Genomic DNA, 19,267 nt, shown 5'->3' with positions numbered 1-19,267 from the left:
GACCCCAGGGTTGCACAGGGCGTCACAGATACTGTATGTGTGTGTATATAATACATACACACACATCATATAATATATGAGCGTGTGTGTATGTATGTATGTATGTATGTATGTATGTATATATATATGTATATATATTTATATTTATTTATATATATATATATATTTATATTTATTTATATATATATATATTTATTTATATATATATATATTTATTTATTTATATATTTATATTTATTTATTTATATATATATATATATTTATTTATATATATTTATATATATATATATATATATATATATATATATATATATATATATATATATATATATATATATATATATATATATATACACATATATATATAATATATATATATATATATATATATATATATATATATATATATATATATATATATATATATACACACATATATATATGTATATATATATATATATATATGTGTATATATTATATAATATAATATATATATATAATATACACGTACATACATACAATATTACCCACCAGGTTTGGAGAATCATGTTGATGTTCCGTAATTTAATATTGTTATATTTGAATGGTTGACTTTTTTGTTCAACAAGAAATGTGGATTGCTATTCATGGAAAAAAAAAATAAAATATCCCTGAAAATAAGTCTTAGCCTAGCTCTCAGAGCAAAAAAATATAAGACCCTGATTTATTTTTGGAGAAACACTGTTATATATTAATCACTGCTTGGTAGTGTAAATACATTAATGTAGACAAATCTGTATGAGATACATAATTTTACTGTAAAATCCACAAAATCCTTTGAAATCTGCTAATTTTTTGGAGGAACCCCATTCAGATATATTGGACTGTTGTAGATTTTCAGTGCTGTCATCACAGCCTAAAGCCACCCATACACAACAGATTGCGGCCATCGAACATGGTTTTGTTGATCATTAGACCAACAGCTATCTCTCCCCACTCCCTCATACAGGGGGACACTTAGCTCATCCAGCGCTCCTCTGTTCTCTATGGAAGGGTCACTGTCAGACCTCTCTGCGCCAAACAAAAGGAATGGTGGCCGGAAAACCAACATTTCAGATCCTTCTCTTCTGCGTCAACGGTTGGGGAAAGGACACAATAGACTGTTGGCCCTACCAATATTGGTGGGTTTGGCTGTGAATAGGGGGTCTTCAGGGCATATTCACATGTTGCAGATCTTACATCCAGTCTGTTACTTACAGCAGCAGCAAAGGGAAAGGTATTTCCGAAATCTCATTAATGCATCGAAAATGATTTCCATGTGGAAATGAAGCTTATTTTTAAATCCTCGACATGTGAAATTTTTGTGTGTATTTTCACTGTAGAATTAACCCTTTTTGCAATGCATAGGGCGAAATCTGCAACAGATTCCACATTTAATGTTGCAAGCTCACTTTAGAATCCTTAGTGATTTTTCGGTCGTGTGTGATCACCATGGATCAATTAAAGTGAAATATAATTGGACGATTAGCGCCTTCTGTAAAGCAGCGTGTCATGTTATGTTCTGCAGGTAGAGGGCAGTGTAGTGCAGCAAATAAACATTTCAATGGGGAGTAGAAGTAAAGCACCTCTCACCTGTTCCCGTGTGCCGGGCTCCTGCGTGTCCTGTAAAGGCTTTTACATTCTCCCTTCTCCGCAGCGAGTGATCTCCAGTGTGTTGCGCTCGGATTCATCTGTCTCTGTTGTGTTTTTTCTTTTTCAGTTATCAGAAAAATATGGTATTCCTGTGGAAAAAATAGTGAAGATCTATAAGAAAAGTAAAAAAGGGTAAGACTGTTTATCATTTAGCTAGGTCAGATTAAGAGAAGACTTTTCATTACATGGGATTTATATAAATAAAACTGAATTTTGGAAACTAAAATGTTATGTAAGGTTGTCCTATATAAATTCTTACTGCCTTCTCTGGGGAATTTTTAGTCTCATACTGCCCTTGTTCATTCAGGAAGAGTTTTCAGCAGACTACTTACCAGCAGAGGCAGGACTACAATGACAAATGGTTCATTTAACACAGGATCTTTGAATCACAACAGGTGATTTTAGAGTTCCCCCTGCTCCCCTATCATCAGGGTGCGCTCACACCAGCGTATATTCTCTAATGGGAGAGAATCTGATGCTATACGCAAATGACACTCAGCTCAAACTCTGCTGTGAGCGTGAGACGGGTGTCCTTATACTGTAATCTGATTCTCTCACATGTGAGAATCATTACACATGAGGAGAAGATGGCAAGATTATGGATTTTCCGGATTGTAAGATGCACTTTTTCCTCCCAAAACTGGGGGTAAAATGGGGGCGCGTCTTACAAAACTGATATGGCTTACCGGGGCGGCGCTGGTAAAGCGGAGTCATATGGGACGGAGTCCCAGGACGCAATTAGGGTCACGGTGGGCACCATTGATCTGTAGGCAAGCGGGCTGCTGGGGTGTCACAGGACGGGGTGTCTCGGCAATGGGTGCATTAAGTTGGCTCCATTGAATCGCCTGTGGTTGACACGATGAACTGAAAATGACCGTGGTGGCGGCACGTGTGCAGATTAACGCGATGGACTTCAAGAAAATGGCTGCGGAGTCCTATCTGCGCACGCGCCACCTCCTTAGTCATTTTCTTGAAGTCCATCTCATCAACCGCGGGTGATTCAATGGACCCCACAGTCAGCTCAATGCACCTGCTGCTGAGACACCCCTGCAGCCCGCCCGCAGATCAATGGCACCCGCCGCAACACCACCGAGCGCATCCTGTGACCCTGCCTCCTATGACCCCGCTCCATCACCGCCGTCCCGGTAAGCCATATCCAGGGGATTCAACAGAGCCCACAGTCAGATCAATGGCGCCCGCCACTATTTCCCTGAGCCCGAAGTATTGCCAACCCTTCTGAGCCACAACACCCCCTCCTCTGGACCTGCAGCATCGCCCTGCCTCCTGTGACCTTCCTGAGCCGCTCTACCACCACCGCTCCCCCTTGGTGAGCGTTAGGCTTAAGACACACTAGAATTATAAGACGGACTCTCATTTTAACATTAAAAATTATTTTTTCCTATTTTCCTCTACTAAATTTGGGGTGCTTCTTATAAAACGAAAAATATGGTAATTTCTCCATCTTCTCCATTGTCTCATGTCATCCGAGTGCAGTCCAATGTTTTGCCCGCATTTATAGACTTGTATGGGTGTGCGCCGTCCGATATAAGCCTCCAATCTCAGTATGCGTCAATTTTTTTTTCTCATGCCAAGTCCGGTGTGTGGACTTGTGTCGTTCAGACTGGGAACCCATGCAGGCCACATACTGCCACTGACGTCTGCTGGCCAGGGCTGAGTGACGACTCACACTCACAAGGAGACCAACAGTTTTCTCTTTAAACTGCAACTTTTTATTGTACGGTCCATTCTCTAATACAACTTCACATTCCAGGTAGCAGGCACATATCTTCCAATTTTCCAAGACATGTTCAGACACAGTTTAAGGTCCTGCTGGATTGCTTCAGCTCTTACTGGTCCTGTAAGTTCTAGCGCAACCAGCCCAACCCTTCCAGCAGTCCCATGTCCAATCTAATTAAGGATCCCATCATGAGCTGAGTAAAGCTTTGGACTTCCAGCTGTTTAGAGGAAAAACCCTCTGGTTGCCAAGTACGTTCACATGTCACTTAAGATTAACATGATACCCTGACTGTTAAGGGGCCTGGCCACTCGAGTCCTGTCCTATTTTTTTGGGGTTACTCCATTGGAGGACATGTCTCTTGTTTCAACACTGTTCACACTCTGTCTCTCTGTCAGCACTTGAGGGTCACACTATCTTGTCTTCTGTCTCTTCCCTTTTGTTGCCACAAACCACCCACTGTATGCAACCTTCATGACCGACCCTCATTTTCGATCACTAGGTCTTCACTGACTCCTCCAGAATGAACTGTCACTCTCCCTTTCATGTGATCCCTCCCATGGTGGGCTAGTCCCAATGCTTAATCATTACTGACTAAGTGCTATTCAACGCATTACCACGTACAATACTTACTATACCTTATATTATACATTATCAAGACTACATATCAGAGGTACATTACAAGTCACATGACATTATACACATTACACTATTAGTGATAGGCGGACTCCCAGATAACCGGGACCGGTGGGTCTAACCAGGTTAAAAAAGAAAAAATCCTGGTTCCGGCCCGGGATTGGTCCCGTTAATCCGTCCGGATGCCGGTTCCTATATACGTCTATGGGGAGATTAAAAATGGTGGTACAAGGGATAGGTAGATAGTAGCACCAGCGGCATACTTTCTGAGGCTCTGGAATATCACTATATACTACTACACAACAATACAATGGAATATTCAGGGGCAGGAACGTAACAGCCATAGTCCACCACCCTTACAACATAATTCACATTACACTTGACATTATACGTCCTCACAATATTGGTGTTTCCAGGGGGGAACATGAGCACAAGTCCACCTCCTTACAAATGTAAAAGTAATATTGGGATTTGTTTCCATTTCTATCAATGTCGTTTCCTAAAACTAAACTCTAGTGAGATGGTGACTGGGCCGAGGCGACTGCGTGCGCTCCTGTGACTCATACATTAGGGGAAGTGGAGCACAGCAGTTTGTCAAACAACGGCTGTATATTTACACAGGAATACAGTGTTATGGTCATATCAGTGCTCCGAGTATAAATAATGAGTCACTCCGAGCTGAAATATCTGCTTTATAATGCCGCAGCCTTTCCTGTGAGTCTTAAGAGTCTCAGGCTCATGACATTAGACCACGATTTTCAGCGTCCTCGGAGCACAGGAAAGGTTAGGTGCGATCTGGGACCCGCGCTGTGATTTAATGGTCACGCAGATGGAGCGGAACTTATTGTACAGACTATGTTCCATTATTTACAGTGTATTTGACAATGTATAGACTTTCTTTCCTGATTGGGTTAACATTTTTAAAGGGAACCTGTCAGGTGCTATATGCACCAAGAGCCATGAGCAGTTCTGGGTGTATATTGCTGATCCCTGCCTAACCGTCCCTGTATACACTAGCATAGATAAAGAGATCTTTAGAAAAAGCATTTCTAAAGATCCTTTATGATAGGCTAATGAGGCCAGGGACTAGTCGCAAGGGCATTACTTCTCTTAGCTAGTCGGCCCCATTAGCATGTTAGCTCTCCCCTGTGGGCGTACTAACATGCTAATGTGCCGCCCCCGTGTCAGCAGCCGGGCTGCTCGGATCCGGATCCGCGGTGGCTTGAGGCGCATCCGGACCCGGGTGTTGTGCGGCCACTCAAATGAAGGGGGGTATTTACAGGGGATTGTGTTCAGAGTTTGTGACGCCACCCATGGTGTGTGGTAAAGTGAAGTACCACCGCTGCAGTTGGGAGTACCTGGAGGCAATGGAGTGGGGCAGTCGGATGTTAGGACCCTCCACGGGTAGGGGGGATGCCCCGGGACTCGATGGTGTTCGGGGAGTGCCGTGGGGAATGAAGGGGTCACTTTCGTACTCACTTTCGTAGTCACTTTCGCTGACACCGACAACTGGATAAACCAAAGTTCTGGATGCCGCTGAGGGGAGCTAGTTCGGTCCCGTCCCCAATGGTGCTGCCTGGTGATCTATGACCTTCCTCCTGGCACTAAGTTCACTTTTCTGTTGCTCCCGGTAGTATAGAACTAGTCGGGTCCCGCTCCCCAGTGTGGCTAACTGTAGGAGCTTGCTCTCAGGGTTCACGCTTGGGATTTTCTGGACCGTTTTAGTGGAAAGTCCTATCCCCCTCGTTGCGCTAGTACCCCGATTTTGGAGCGGGTGGAGAGCGGATCTTGAAGGCTCTGTTCTCGTCGGGTAAATTGTCAGGTTGCCTGAAGCTACTCCCTGACCTAGGGTCCACATACCCAGTCGTGCCCTGGTCCCAGCTCGGCTGTCCTCCTCAACAGTTCCGTGCCCCTTATCACGATCCCCTGCGACCGGGGGTCCAGCTCCTACTAGGCCCAGACCACCGTCTGCTACCTGGTTGCTTCCAAGGAGCCCAGCTCCTGACCTCCTCTCTCCTTCACTTCCTACACTTCACTGACCTACTCCTGACACTCCTGACCTCCCCTTAACCAACCCCCAAGTGGGCGACCCTATTCCACTCAGGCTGTCCACTGGTGTGTCTGGTGGGTGTGGTGCAGAGTGTACCTAGGATTTTATTAGCTGTTGTAGGCAACACCATATAGTTGGGGACCCTAAACAAAGGAGGAGGTGGATATTGCACAGAAGGGCAGATTGTACAATACCCTGTGACAACCTGATAGTCCAGGGGCTAATTTAATGAATACGCAGCGATGCCGCACACACCTCACTGTTTATAGTGGCCGGCGGAGAATGGATGCGCACTGGGCATGATCCAGCGTCCTCATCACTTCCGGTCATGCGCACTATACCTCACTGAAGCCGGGAAGCTTACACCCGTCATCAGTTTAGTGCGCATGATCGGAAGTCCCGGGGACTCCGGATCATGCGCAGAGCACACCCATCCTCCACTGGCATGTTAGTACGCCCACAGGGGCGTGCTACCATGCTATGTGGGCCGGCTAGCTAAGGGGAGAAACTCCCTTGGGACCAGTCCCTGTGTTCATTAGCATATGATAAAAGATCTTTAGAAATACTTTTTCTAAAGCTCCCTTTATCTATGCTACTATATACAGGGACGGTTAGGCAGGGATTAGCAATAAGTATGCAGAACTGCTCGTGGCTCTGGGTGCATATTGCACCTGACAGGTTCCCTTTAACTATTTGCCTCACCTATATTTAAAATTAGGCATAAACAACTTTATTATATATTATTTATATATAACTCTGTAACCCCTTCACGACAGGGCCAATTTCCATGTTTTGCGTATTCGATTTTTTTCCTCCCCCTTCTTCCCAGAGCCATAACTTGGAAAATGGAAGATGTTGTGATTGATTTTTTTTTTTTTTTTTTTTATATATATACAGATTGTCACTTAAAGTAGATCTGCGCTGCCCCACGTAATACCATGATCCAATTTTTTTTTTTTTTTTTTTTTAACGGAGAGCAGTCAGACCGAAAATGCAGTCGTCTGCACGAGCCCCAATAAATAGTAAAGCTTGAGGAGGAATCTACAGACTTGTTTATTAGGGACCCACCCGGAAAAAATATATTTTTAATATGCTTCGATTTCTCAGCATTTTTTAAAAACTCTGCTTGCTTTCCATCCATAGAAACATTCATTAACATCTCTTTGGATCAGATCCATTTCGTATAAAAACACGGCATTAGCACTGATGCATTGAAATGGTACTATGGAATTGAAAGTTTGGCCTATTCTAAAGACTTTCTGAACCCCCTTAATCGACATATTGAGGAGTTGTGGCACCACTGAGCCCCCCTCACCATTTACACAGGCACAATGGCTCGACCACTGGCGGGCACAGACAGATAAGGGTCATTGTGTAACATTGGTATATTAGCCTTTGCAGTCCAATAACTCATCGTAATACAAAATTCTACCCGATTTGTAGATGGAAATTAGCCCCTTCCCTCTTGGGTCCCTGTGCGGGTGCACAGGTAGCTCCAATAGTATGTCTGCTCTTGGGCTCAACCATATATTGGATTGCACCCTCTCAATCATTGCTGACCCATTCTGAGGATAAAGCAACAATTAATAATTCTCAGAATAATATTAATGATAATAATATTTATTCATTTATATAGCGCTATTAATTCCACAACGCTTTACATACATTGGCAACACTGTCCCCATTGGGGCTCACAATCTATAGTCCCTATCTGTATCTGTACACTCCTTTAGTAGCTACACCGCAGTCTGGACAGACTGAATATGTATATTGCAACCGAAAGTAGTATTTCTCCTTAAGATGTATTTTGATCCAAGCAAGTTGCCACCCATCCTCCGGATAACTGATAACGAGTATGTCGGTATAGGTCCCTCTGCGTCGGTATAGGTCCCTCTGCGTCGGTATAGGTCCCACTGCGCCGGTATAGGTCCCTCTGCGCCGGTATAGGTCCCTCTGCGCCGGTATAGGTCCCTCTGCGCCGGTATAGGTCCCTCTGCGCCGGTATAGGTCCCTCTGCGCCGGTATAGGTCCCTCTGCGCCGGTATAGGTCCCTCTGCGCCGGTATAGGTCCCTCTGCGCCGGTATAGGTCCCTCTGCGCCGGTATAGGTCCCTCTGCGCCGGTATAGGTCCCTCTGCGCCGGTATAGGTCCCTCTGCGCCGGTATAGGTCCCTCTGCGCCGGTATAGGTCCCTCTGCGCCGGTATAGGTCCCTCTGCGTCGGTATAGGTCCCTCTGCGCCGGTATAGGTCCCTCTGTGCCGGTATAGGTCCCTCTGCGTCGGTATAGGTCCCTCTGCGTCGGTATAGGTCCCTCTGCGCCGGTATAGGTCCCTCTGCGCCGGTATAGGTCCCTCTGCGCCGGTATAGGTCCCTCTGCGCCGGTATAGGTCCCTCTGCGCCGGTATAGGTCCCTCTGCGCCGGTATAGGTCCCTCTGTGCCGGTATAGGTCCCTCTGCGCCGGTATCGGTCCCTCTGCATCGGTATCGGTCCCTCTTCTGGGACACCCATTGATCACTGGAACTTGTATTTCTCCCCCTGTTCTCCCCTGCATGAAAGTTGAATGGAGGGGCAGGTCTATGGCAATGATGAAGATAGCACAACTATTATTGTGTCTTCAACACCATAGGCTTTAGCTGGAGCAGGGTGCACGTGCGACTTGTTGCATCATTAATTTCCTCCTGGCTACAGTATTGCAGCAGAAGAATCCAGTGAATAAATGATGTCCAGTAACCATCTGTATGGAATGGATCTGGTAAACAATAAAAAAAAACTGGATCCGTTTAAGGCAGGTGTCCCCAACCTGTTGCGCACGGTCCCATGATGTGTGGCTCACGGATGTCTTCCAGTTAGGTGCACTAGTAAACAGCTATGAAAAACAGTTCTCCAAGTAGGGGTTTTTGTGAGTAGCCCCTCATAGAAGAGCAGATCAGAAAGGGGGTTGGGAAGGAATCCCTGCAACTTGCTATAATGCCTCAGTGTGATTTCTGTGGAAAAGCTTTGGTTTTCATTATACTAGTAATGGGGGCTTGAAGTATCATTACTGTGAGGGGCGGGAGATGGATGTGCATCGTGACCCTCTCAGAGCTGAATGTTGCTCCTGACCCACTGAGTGCTTTCTGATGTTTTATTGCATAGCCCTCGGATCAATGTGATACTATGGTGCAGTGCCGACCGGCGCTTTTTTTTCTACATGCTGCGATTGGCAGTGTATATTGGACCGGCGCTCACCTGTTCAAGTTTATGTGTGCGGGTAAAATATCAGACTGCACTCTGGTGTCATCCGAATGCAGTACTATTTACACCAACACAGTCCTGGGAGAAGATGGAGAAATTAAGTTCTCAGTCTGCTCTGCACAAGCAATACGATTGCCACAGTAAATGACACTCGGATCACACTCGGATCAGAGTTTAAGCCTAGTGTAATTTGCATAATCCATCTGAATCTCTCACATGAGAGAATATACGCTCCTGTGAGTGCAACCAAAAAGAATAAAAAAAACTGATGCAATTTAAAACAGATCCTTGCACATTGGTTTTAAGGGAATTTAGGGAAAATTAGGTTTTTGCTACCTAATCTGAGAGCAGCATAATGTAGAGACACAGACCCTGATTCCAGCGATGTGTCACTTACTGGGATGCTTTAGTGTAGTTTTGATAAAATCACTGTTTAATCAGCAGCAGATTATTATTAGAGGACTACTTGGTGTGCTGCAGGTAGTCCAGCATATTCATGACCTCTGTATAACTGCTATCTCTGCAGCAGAGAAAACATGGCTTTTATCAAAATGACAGTGAACAGCTCAGTAAGTGACACATCGCCGGAATCGGGGTCTCTGTATCTACATCATGCTGCTCTCAGATGTGGGAGCAAAAACCTGGTGACAGATTCCCTTTAAATAATTTGCCAAATGGATCCCGCAACAATCAGTATTTTATTAGCTGGAAAAACAACTGTGTTTGTACTTTGTTATTCAGCTAAACTATCTGATTGCAGATGGATCCGTTGTTAAATGTGAATTGATTTGTTGTAAATGCTTTTTCATCAGTTTGAAACCGAAGCAGTTCTTTTTATTTACTGGATCCATTTGATACAGGTGATTACTGAACGTGTGAACTCCGCCATAATTTGCATAGAGAGATACTCCTTTCATTTTAACACATGTAAAACATGATAGAGTTTGGAGGGGTTTTCTCATGTTCTTCTGCAGGAGCACACCGCTTCCCTGCCCCATGGCTTTCTGGTTGCAAATGAAGGAGTGGAAGGGCAGTACGCTCCTGCTTGATTTACAGTTCGGACCTGTGGCACGGTTGAGCTGAAGACCCAAACTGTGCATTTTCTGAAGCTTTACATCTGCAGCATTGGACCCAGAGGGGTGTACTGGCAAGAAACCTGGTCAGATTGCTAGCCCTGAGCTTCAGCGATCCAACTAGCTTCAGAACAGCACATACAAGCTCTGTTAGAGAGAACCTGTAAGCACTGCATTCCTTGCCGAAGAGACAGGCAGTAACTAATAGACAATAACTTAGCTGGTCTCTGCCCTACAAGTCCAAACCACTGGTGTCATCTAAGATGCCAAGCAGGTCTTCCATAATGTCTGTGATTCCTACAGTCAGTAGGTAAGGTCTTTGAGATCATCTATGCATCTTCCATAATTCCATGTTTTACGCATTTGTACACATTTTGTGGGTGCAGAAAGGATTTTTGTGATCCATGTATCTCTATATCTGAAGAGCCTGTTTCAGTAGCGCATATATTTTGTGGGACCCTCTTATATAGGACCTTATTTTAATATATAGTGACTGGTGGGCAGCAGATAAGAGTGAGAAGTTGAGCCCATTTTTTTTAGGCTCATTTGCTTAGGCCCCTGTCAATAAATGTTTTTCTGGTCTGTTCTTTTCTCAGCATTTTGGTGAATATGGATGACAACATAATCGAGCACTACTCCAACGAGGACACCTTCATACTGAATGTGGAAAGCATGGTGGAACAAGGCTTCAAGATCACACTGACGGAGATATAACTCCCAGCCAAGCTGATGCCTGATGGGCAGGAATATCCATAAACGGAGAAGAAACCTGTTCTCCTGCGATCCCTAACCCATCAGAGACATTTAGAAATTGTAATTAGTGCCTAAGACAGCGAATGCAGGATTCAGTACATGGTCCATATGGGGAAAAAGAAGAGACAAACCGTATTTATATTCATATTCTGATACAAGATGGAGTCGCTTTGGATGAAACCATCGTCTTGAAGTGCATCACCGTATCAGAGAAGAAGACTCCATATTCCACTGGTTCGAAGAAGATGGGGATAATAGATGATTTTAATGACTTCCGAAGTCCTCCCTTGCGCAGTATCTCCACAGTCTACAGGACATTAGTGAAGGCATGTGGGCCGAGTGACATGGTCCTGTGCATTTTTGTGCTAGCCATCAACTGGTTTTAAACTGAATGTACAAAAGTATTTTGTAAGTAATCTAAAAAAATGATTTTTTTTTAACACAATGTAAAAATTATTTTGTAAAGTGCAATATTATATTTTCATTTTTATTGTTTTCTTTGTTTACTGCCACAATGGCGATGACCGTCTTCTTAAAAATCAAGAAATTGTAAGCCTGTTTTTATTTGCTACGTAACTTTCATGTCTTAAAGGGGTTTTCTGGTGTCAAAAAACTCTGTTCCCCGGCTACAGAGTCGTTAATAATAAAAAAAACAAAACTAATCCCCCTTTCCCATTTCCAGGGAGAAGCAAATAAGCTAAGTTTGAGCCGAGTGTCATCTGATTGTCTTACATGGGAGAATCTGACCACAAGCGAGGAGAGGATGGAGTACTGAGGATGGAGAACTTAATGTCTTTATCTTCTCTATTGTCTGTCAGCGTATATCGGACTGCACTCAGATGACATCCGAGTGCAGTCCAAAGTTTTGCACACACCCATAGACTTGAATGAGTGCGCACCGTCCGATATTGAATGTCGATTTTTCTTTTTTTCATGCCGAATCGGCATGAGAAAATAAGCACTGGTGGTCAGCACTGCCCCATAGTATAATCCTGGAGTGAGTGCTATCCGATAAAACATCATATAGCGCTCGTCTGAGTTATCTAGTGTGAACATACCCTTAAACTGCTGACTAGTTGTTATGGGTGATAAAGTCTGTTTTTGTGTTCGTTTCAATATATGAGGCCCTGTATTCACCCCAAACTTCAATTTCCACATGCTGACAACACAAAATCTTCCCTCTTTTTTGACCTGGTGTTTTCCCGCCTAAGGCTGCTTTACACGCAGCGACATCGCTCGTGAAAGCACCCACCCCCGTCGTTTGTGCGTCACAGGCAAATCGCTGCCCATGCCGCACAATATCGCTAGTACCCGTTACACGAACTTACCTGCCTAATGATGTCTCTGTGGCCGGCGAACTGCCTCTTTTCTAAGGGGGCGGTTTGTGCGGCGTCACAGCGATGTCACATGGCAGGCGTCCAATAGAAGCAGAGGGGCGGAGAGCAGCCGAATGAAACTCGCGCCCACCTCGTTGCCAGAAGACACAGGTACGGTGTTGTTCGTCGTTCCTGGGGTGTCACACGTAGTGATGTGAGCTGCCTCAGGAACGACGAACAACCTGCGTCCAGCACCAACGATATTTGGGATTTGAATGACATGTCAACAATCAACAATTTGGTATTGTTGATCGTTAGCGGTCGCTCGTATGTGTCACATGCAACGATGTCGCTAATGAGGTCGGATGTGCGTCACGAATTCCGTGACCCCAACTACACCTCGTTAGAGATGTCATTGCGTGTAAAGCCCCCTTAAGTTTTACATTCATTTTTCTTATGCTACGTTAAAGGGAAACTGTCACCGCTATGTATGTAAATCTAGACGGTCTCTTCCGATGGGCGTCCTTGGCTGCGGCTCTTTTCCCTCCTCTCTACGTTGACCACCATCCCCTTGTGATGAATGACGTGGATGACGCCTCCTGCATCATCCATATACCTGGGCTAAATCTTGCGCCTGCGCAGAGATCTTGCTGGTTCGCGCATGCACAACTATGTATTCGGAACTGCCCTCATCCACGTCGCCGTGCAAACTTGTGCACCTACACAGAAACATTGCCGGCTCGTGCAGACGCACTCCGCTCTGCCCTACTGTGGGCAGACCCAAATACATAGTTGCATGTGCGCAAATCGGTGAAGTCTCTGCGCAGGTGTGAGATTTAGCCCAGGTATGTGAATGACGCAGGAGGTGTCAATCACATCAATCCTCAAAAGAGGACCGTGATCAGCGCGGAGAGGAGGGACAAGAGCTGCAACCAAGGACGCCCATCGGACCGGACCCAAAAATTTCCATACAGAGTGGGAGATTTTCAAAAGGTATTTGTGGGTTCTACAAGGCAAGTCAGGGGACAACATGCACCTTTATAGAATGCAGCACAGGTGCTGCTGAAGGTGCTAGTTTTGGTTTATACCTCAAAAATCTGGTGACAGGTTCCCTTTTAAGACTTGTGCACTCTGCTCCTACAGTGGAAAAAACTAAAATAAGTCTGTGAGGTAGCAGCTCCTTTTACAGTAAATAGGACTTTCTGTAATATTGATACTGAATGCAACTACAAGGACTCGCCTAAACAGGAGCCCAAGTGGTCGCGGATTTCAAAACACAATTTTTAAATACACTATTAAAAAAAGTTTTCTTTTTCTTTTTTTTGCTTTTTTAGCTTTTGAAAGAGTTGTGATCATGTTCTCACTCCAGAACACCTAACATATCAGAAGACGTGCATTGACTTCAGTTGGAACCGTGTAATACCCATTTGCCCTGCGGAGGCACTGTAGGGATTTTGAGCATTAGCTGCTGCTTCCTCCAGAAATTCCAGCTGGTCACCGAGGATCTAAATATACTATAAACACCCTGTAATCAGTGTATTGATGAGGAGGTTTCTAACAATTGCATAGTTAGGCCTGCAACACACATCCGTGCCGCCGGTACGTGTTTGGGACTTTTTGACATGTACCGGCGGCACGAACACACGTGCACCAATGTTACCCTATGGTAACAGGCACACACACGTAAAGCCACATGGAACGTGTGTCCGTGTGGTTTGTATGTGTGTGTTTTTAACACGGTTTAAATGGCCTTGTTTCACCGGCATCACTCAGACACGGACCCGCTAAAGTCAATGGGTCCGTATATGCACGTACGTGACACGGACGTGTGTTTTCCGTTTTTTTTGTAAAAATGGTGAAACGGCTCAAGACACATGGACTGCACACGGACATGACACGTACGTATCTCACACATACACGGACATTCAACACGCACGCACGGCAAGCAAACACCATCACACTGATGTTACACGTACCGGAGAAACTGACATCCAAAACGGAACACGGACCCGAAAAACAGACCGCAAGACACACACATCTTTTTTGCGGACGTGTGTTTCAGGCCTTACATAGTTACTTAGGTTGAAGGTTGAAAAATAGGTTGAAAAAAACCTAGGTCCATTTAGTTCAACCTTCCTCCACCAGTTCAATCAATTGAATCAATCATTATTCATCATTCAGAGCCCTCTATTAAAGGGGAGGGGGGTATATACATCTTTATGGCTGAATATATAGTGAATCTCCTGTATTCGCAGTATAGATATATTATTTCTGTGAATACCTTCCATCTTTTCATCTCCAATCATTCTTACGTTTTAATGAACATTGTGGTGAGTTTGTACATAGATTTGTAGTACATGACTGAAACTATTGTATTTGTATCATTGTGGTGAATGTGAAAAACTGGAAAAATGTGCTTTTATTTTTTTTTCTTAAAACCTATATTATATATTACATTTTGAATTTCTTTTTACACCTGCGCTTCCGAAACCGAATGATGAAATTGTAAATGTATTGGATGCTGTTTCTGTATTATTTGTATTGGGGAAGTCATCTTGGTGTGAAGGTCAATCCAAAATCACATTCTATAGAAAATATGCCTGTGGCCGGACGTATAAGTAACGCTTTTGGAGCTATTTTATCAGTATGACTTTGTAGGATACACTCCGTGGCTTTAAAGCAACATAACTTATTTAAAAGGACAACTTTTGCTCTATCACAAATGAAGCAGCACTCAAAGGCTTCCATTTTCCGTTAAAATAAAGCTTTCTCCTTCTACGAGTTAAGTCGTGCTTTATTTCATTTACGTTCACCAGAATATACAATATTCAGGAGTGAAAACGAATTACCCGCTGATGATTACTGGTTATTCATGTAGCATAGTTGTCACCAATATTTAGGATAATGCTGTATCACTCAATTAGCAGCGATTGGAAACAGAACCTAAACAATCGAAAATATCCTCTTGCACAAGTGCACAATAGTAGCCAAAGAAGTGCAAAGCAGCATCAACACGCCAAATGAAAAAACAGTGTAAAAATACAAAACCGAAAAGCAAAAGTTAAGAATGGTTATACCCACAACTGTCTGGTACGGCCTTCAGGGGATCAAAAAATGTCTTCTGGTAGTTCAAGTCACTAAACTGTGCATAAACATTCAGAAAGTCTTATTGAGATCGGAGAGCATACCAGTGTAGTATAAAATATGGTCAGTCATATCCTTCCGGTCCGTATGTGTATGCAGTCGGTACAGTCAGTCTGGGGAGTCCTGGGTTGGATGAACTGTGTAGTGGAGGGAATGGTCCCTGTCCCGGTTACGTCCTGCAATAATTAAGGGGGCTTGTCATGAGTATGTGATCTCAAGGGGGATCTGGGATCAAAAGGTCACAGAATATTGTTGATTTCAGATCTACTTTAGTTCCTGCTCGTTGTTTAGTCTTAGGGGGGCTTTACACGTTGCGACATCGCTTACGAAATATCGTCGGGGTCATGTCGTTAGTGACGCACATCGCAACGTGTAAATCCTAGGTGCGACGATAAACGATCGCAAAAGCGTTGAAAATGGTGATCTGTATAGCGTCGTTCATTTTCATAATGTCGGGTCGACTGCAGGTACGATGTTGTTTGTCGTTCCTGCAGCTCCACACATCGCTGTGTGTAAACCCGCAGGAGCGACAAACATCACCTTACCTGCGTCCCGACGGCAATGCGGAAGGGAGAAGGGTGGCAGGATGTTATGTCCCGCTCATCTCCGCCCCTCCGCTTCTATTGGCCGGCCGATTACTGACGTCGCGGTGACGTCGCTGTGACGCTGAACGCACCTCCCCCTTGAAGGAGGCATTGTTCGTCAGTCACCGCGACGTCGCCGAGCAGGTATGTGCGTGTGACGCTGCCGTAGCGATAATGTTCGCTACGGCAGCAATCGCCACATATCGCATGTGTGACGGGGGCGGGTGCTATCGCGCTCGGCATCGCTAGCCAATGCTAGCAATGTCGCAGCGTGTAAAGTACCCCTTAGGTGGAGCATATTTAATTCCATCTGATACTGAAGGGATTAAAGTTCATTTCTAACCTGCAGTGATCTAACAGGTAGTTGTAACCTTCTGCTATAAATATCCGCTCCTCCCTATGCCGGCTACAGCTCATACCTATGCTGTCCACTTTGAAGGAGCCAGTCTCTTGAGAGGCTGTGTTGTTGCTTCTGTTGCAGCTGAGAACTTCCTGCTGGAAAAGCTGTGGGGTGATATTTGTTGTGTCTGGCCTTCACTATCCAGTGCGACTTCAGAACCAGCAAGGGCCTAGGCATGTAACGGCGCGCGGGGGAAGGATCCGTAGAGTGATGTTGGGGAGTGCAGGGATCAGTCTCAGGTGAGTGTTAATAGGTGACCTCTCTCCCTAGCACGATGGCCTTCAATTGTATTGTTACTCTGATGCTTCGCCATTCATCAAGAGTCCCCTTATACCTGGTGTGACAACTGCAGTCACATCATGACAGAGCTACAATGACTCTGATGACTTAGGGGTACTTTGCACGCTGCAACATCGCTAGCCGATGGTAGCGATACCGAGCGCGGTAGTTCCCGCACATGCGATATCTTGTGATAGCTGCCGTAGCGAACATTATCGCTACGGCAGCTTCACACGCACTTACCTGCCTTGCGACGTCGCTGTGACGCCGCACGACCCGCCCCCTTAGGAAGGAGGCGGGTCGCCGGCCAGAGCGACGTCGCAAGGCAGGTAAGTGCGTGTGAAGCTGCCGTAGCGATAATGTTCGCTACGGCAGCTATCACAAGATATCGCATGTGCGGGAACTACCGCGCTCGGTATCGCTACCATCGGCTAGCGATGTTGCAGCGTGCAAAGTACCCCTAAGTCATCAGAGTCATTGTAGCTCTGTCATGATGTGACTGCAGTTGTCACACCAGGTATAAGGGGACTCTTGATGAATGGCGAAGCATCAGAGTAACAATACAATTGAAGGCCATCGTGCTAGGGAGAGAGGTCACCTATTAACACTCACCTGAGACTGATCCCTGCACTCCCCAACATCACTCTACGGATCCTTCCCCCGCGCGCCGTTACATGCCTAGGCCCTTGCTGGTTCTGAAGTCGCACTGGATAGTGAAGGCCAGACACAACAAATATCACCCCACAGCTTTCCCAGTATGTGATCTCAAGGGGGATCTGGGATCAAAAGGTCACAGAATATTGTTGATTGCAGATCTACTTTAGTTCCTGCTCGTTGTTTAGTCTTAGGGGGGCTTTACACGTTGCGACATCGCTTCCGAAATATCGTCGGGGTCATGTCGTTAGTGACGCACATCGCAACGTGTAAATCCTAGGTGCGACGATAAACGATCGCAAAAGCGTTGAAAATGGTGATCTGTATAGCGTCGTTCATTTTCATAATGTCGGGTCGACTGCAGGTACGATGTAGTTCCCGCACATGCGATATCTTGTGATAGCTGCCGTAGCGAACATTATCGCTACGGCAGCTTCACACGCACTTACCTGCCTTGCGACGTCGCTCTGGCCGGCGACCCGCCTCCTTCCTAAGGGGGCGGGTCGTGCGGCGTCACAGCGACGTCACACGGCAGGCGGCCAATAGAAGTGATGGGGCGGAGATGAGCGGGACGTGAACATCCCGCCCACCTCCTTCTTCCGCATAGCCGTTGGAGGCAGGTAAGGAGAAGTTCCTCGCTCCTGCGGCTTCATACACAGCGATGTGTGGTGCCGCAGGAACGAGGAACAACATCTTACCTGTCGCTGCAGTGACATTATGGAAATGACCAACACTACACAGATCACCGATTTACGATGCTTTTGCGATCGTTTACCGGTACATCTAGGCTTTACACGTTGCAACGTCGTTACCGGCGCCGGATATGCGTCACTTTCAATTTGACCCCGACGATATCACAGCAGCGATGTCGCAACGTGCAAAGTACCCCTTAGTCTAGGCTGGAATCTTGCCCTGATCACAACCATTAGAAGTTAAACCATCCCAACATGGGCAACAAAAAAGTGCAAGATGAGGCCCAATATAAATTACCCTTTCCATATCACATCTATACTCTTAATTTAATCCACTTCATAAAACATCCAAATAGCATGTCAATAGCAAAACAGGATCACTTGTGTGACTTTTCGACCTCTTACGGTCCTTACTCATAGCTAGGAGCTATATGGCGCCGATCTGCCCTTTTTTTAGGGGGGGAGGGAATTGATAACATAAGTATTCACATGGCATCAGACAATTACGGAGCCAAAAATAACTTGCTACCTTACTGGATTTGTTGAATTAACCTGTTGCTATGGAAATAAACAGCGCGGGAAAAAAAACAAAAAACCCCTCAATCTTAAAGTATGACAGTCGGTGAGGATCTGCACTCATGCAGGGCACAGAGATTGTAAACTTAGAAAGATTAGTCATTAGCTCGTTCCTGTATGCACGTGCATTGAAGGATCTCACTTTTACGAAATACATATTATCCATCTCTCCTGCCTCCCGCTCGGGGATTTCACATCCACGACTGCTGCATTATGTATGGCCGCAATAAACACTTTGCACAGATTCCTGTACGAGAATTTATCAGTTCAATTACTGGAACAACCAGACGTATTCATGGTGAGAGTGCGGCGCCCGAGTGATCGGAGGAAAGCCATTGACAGAAGTGGACACTTGGCTACAAAATACTTCTATTCTTCTTTTAATAAGTAATTTCATTCTATACAGTCAGATACACCCCTCCCCCATCCTTAACTCTCATATGGAATATATGGAAATTTAATATATAAG

General features: G+C 45.1%; 1 protein-coding gene across 1 annotated transcript in view; it reads left to right on the top strand.

The window, feature by feature from the left end:
* The window catches only part of GRHL2 (grainyhead like transcription factor 2), a 213,684-nt gene extending 198,434 nt beyond the window's left edge, over positions 1 to 15,250 (top strand). The window contains exons 15-16 of the mRNA XM_075353034.1: positions 1,739 to 1,803; positions 10,997 to 15,250. Coding sequence (XP_075209149.1) covers positions 1,739 to 1,803; positions 10,997 to 11,114 — 183 coding nt within the window. The 3' untranslated portion in view covers positions 11,115 to 15,250. The remainder of the gene's footprint in view (positions 1 to 1,738; positions 1,804 to 10,996) is intronic.
* Positions 15,251 to 19,267: the final 4,017 nt, after the last annotated feature.

Source organism: Anomaloglossus baeobatrachus, chromosome 6 (genome assembly GCF_048569485.1).
Source record: "Anomaloglossus baeobatrachus isolate aAnoBae1 chromosome 6, aAnoBae1.hap1, whole genome shotgun sequence".
In the NCBI taxonomy this organism is placed as follows: Eukaryota; Metazoa; Chordata; class Amphibia; order Anura; family Aromobatidae; genus Anomaloglossus; species Anomaloglossus baeobatrachus.
This window is presented reverse-complemented; position numbering and strand designations above follow the sequence as displayed.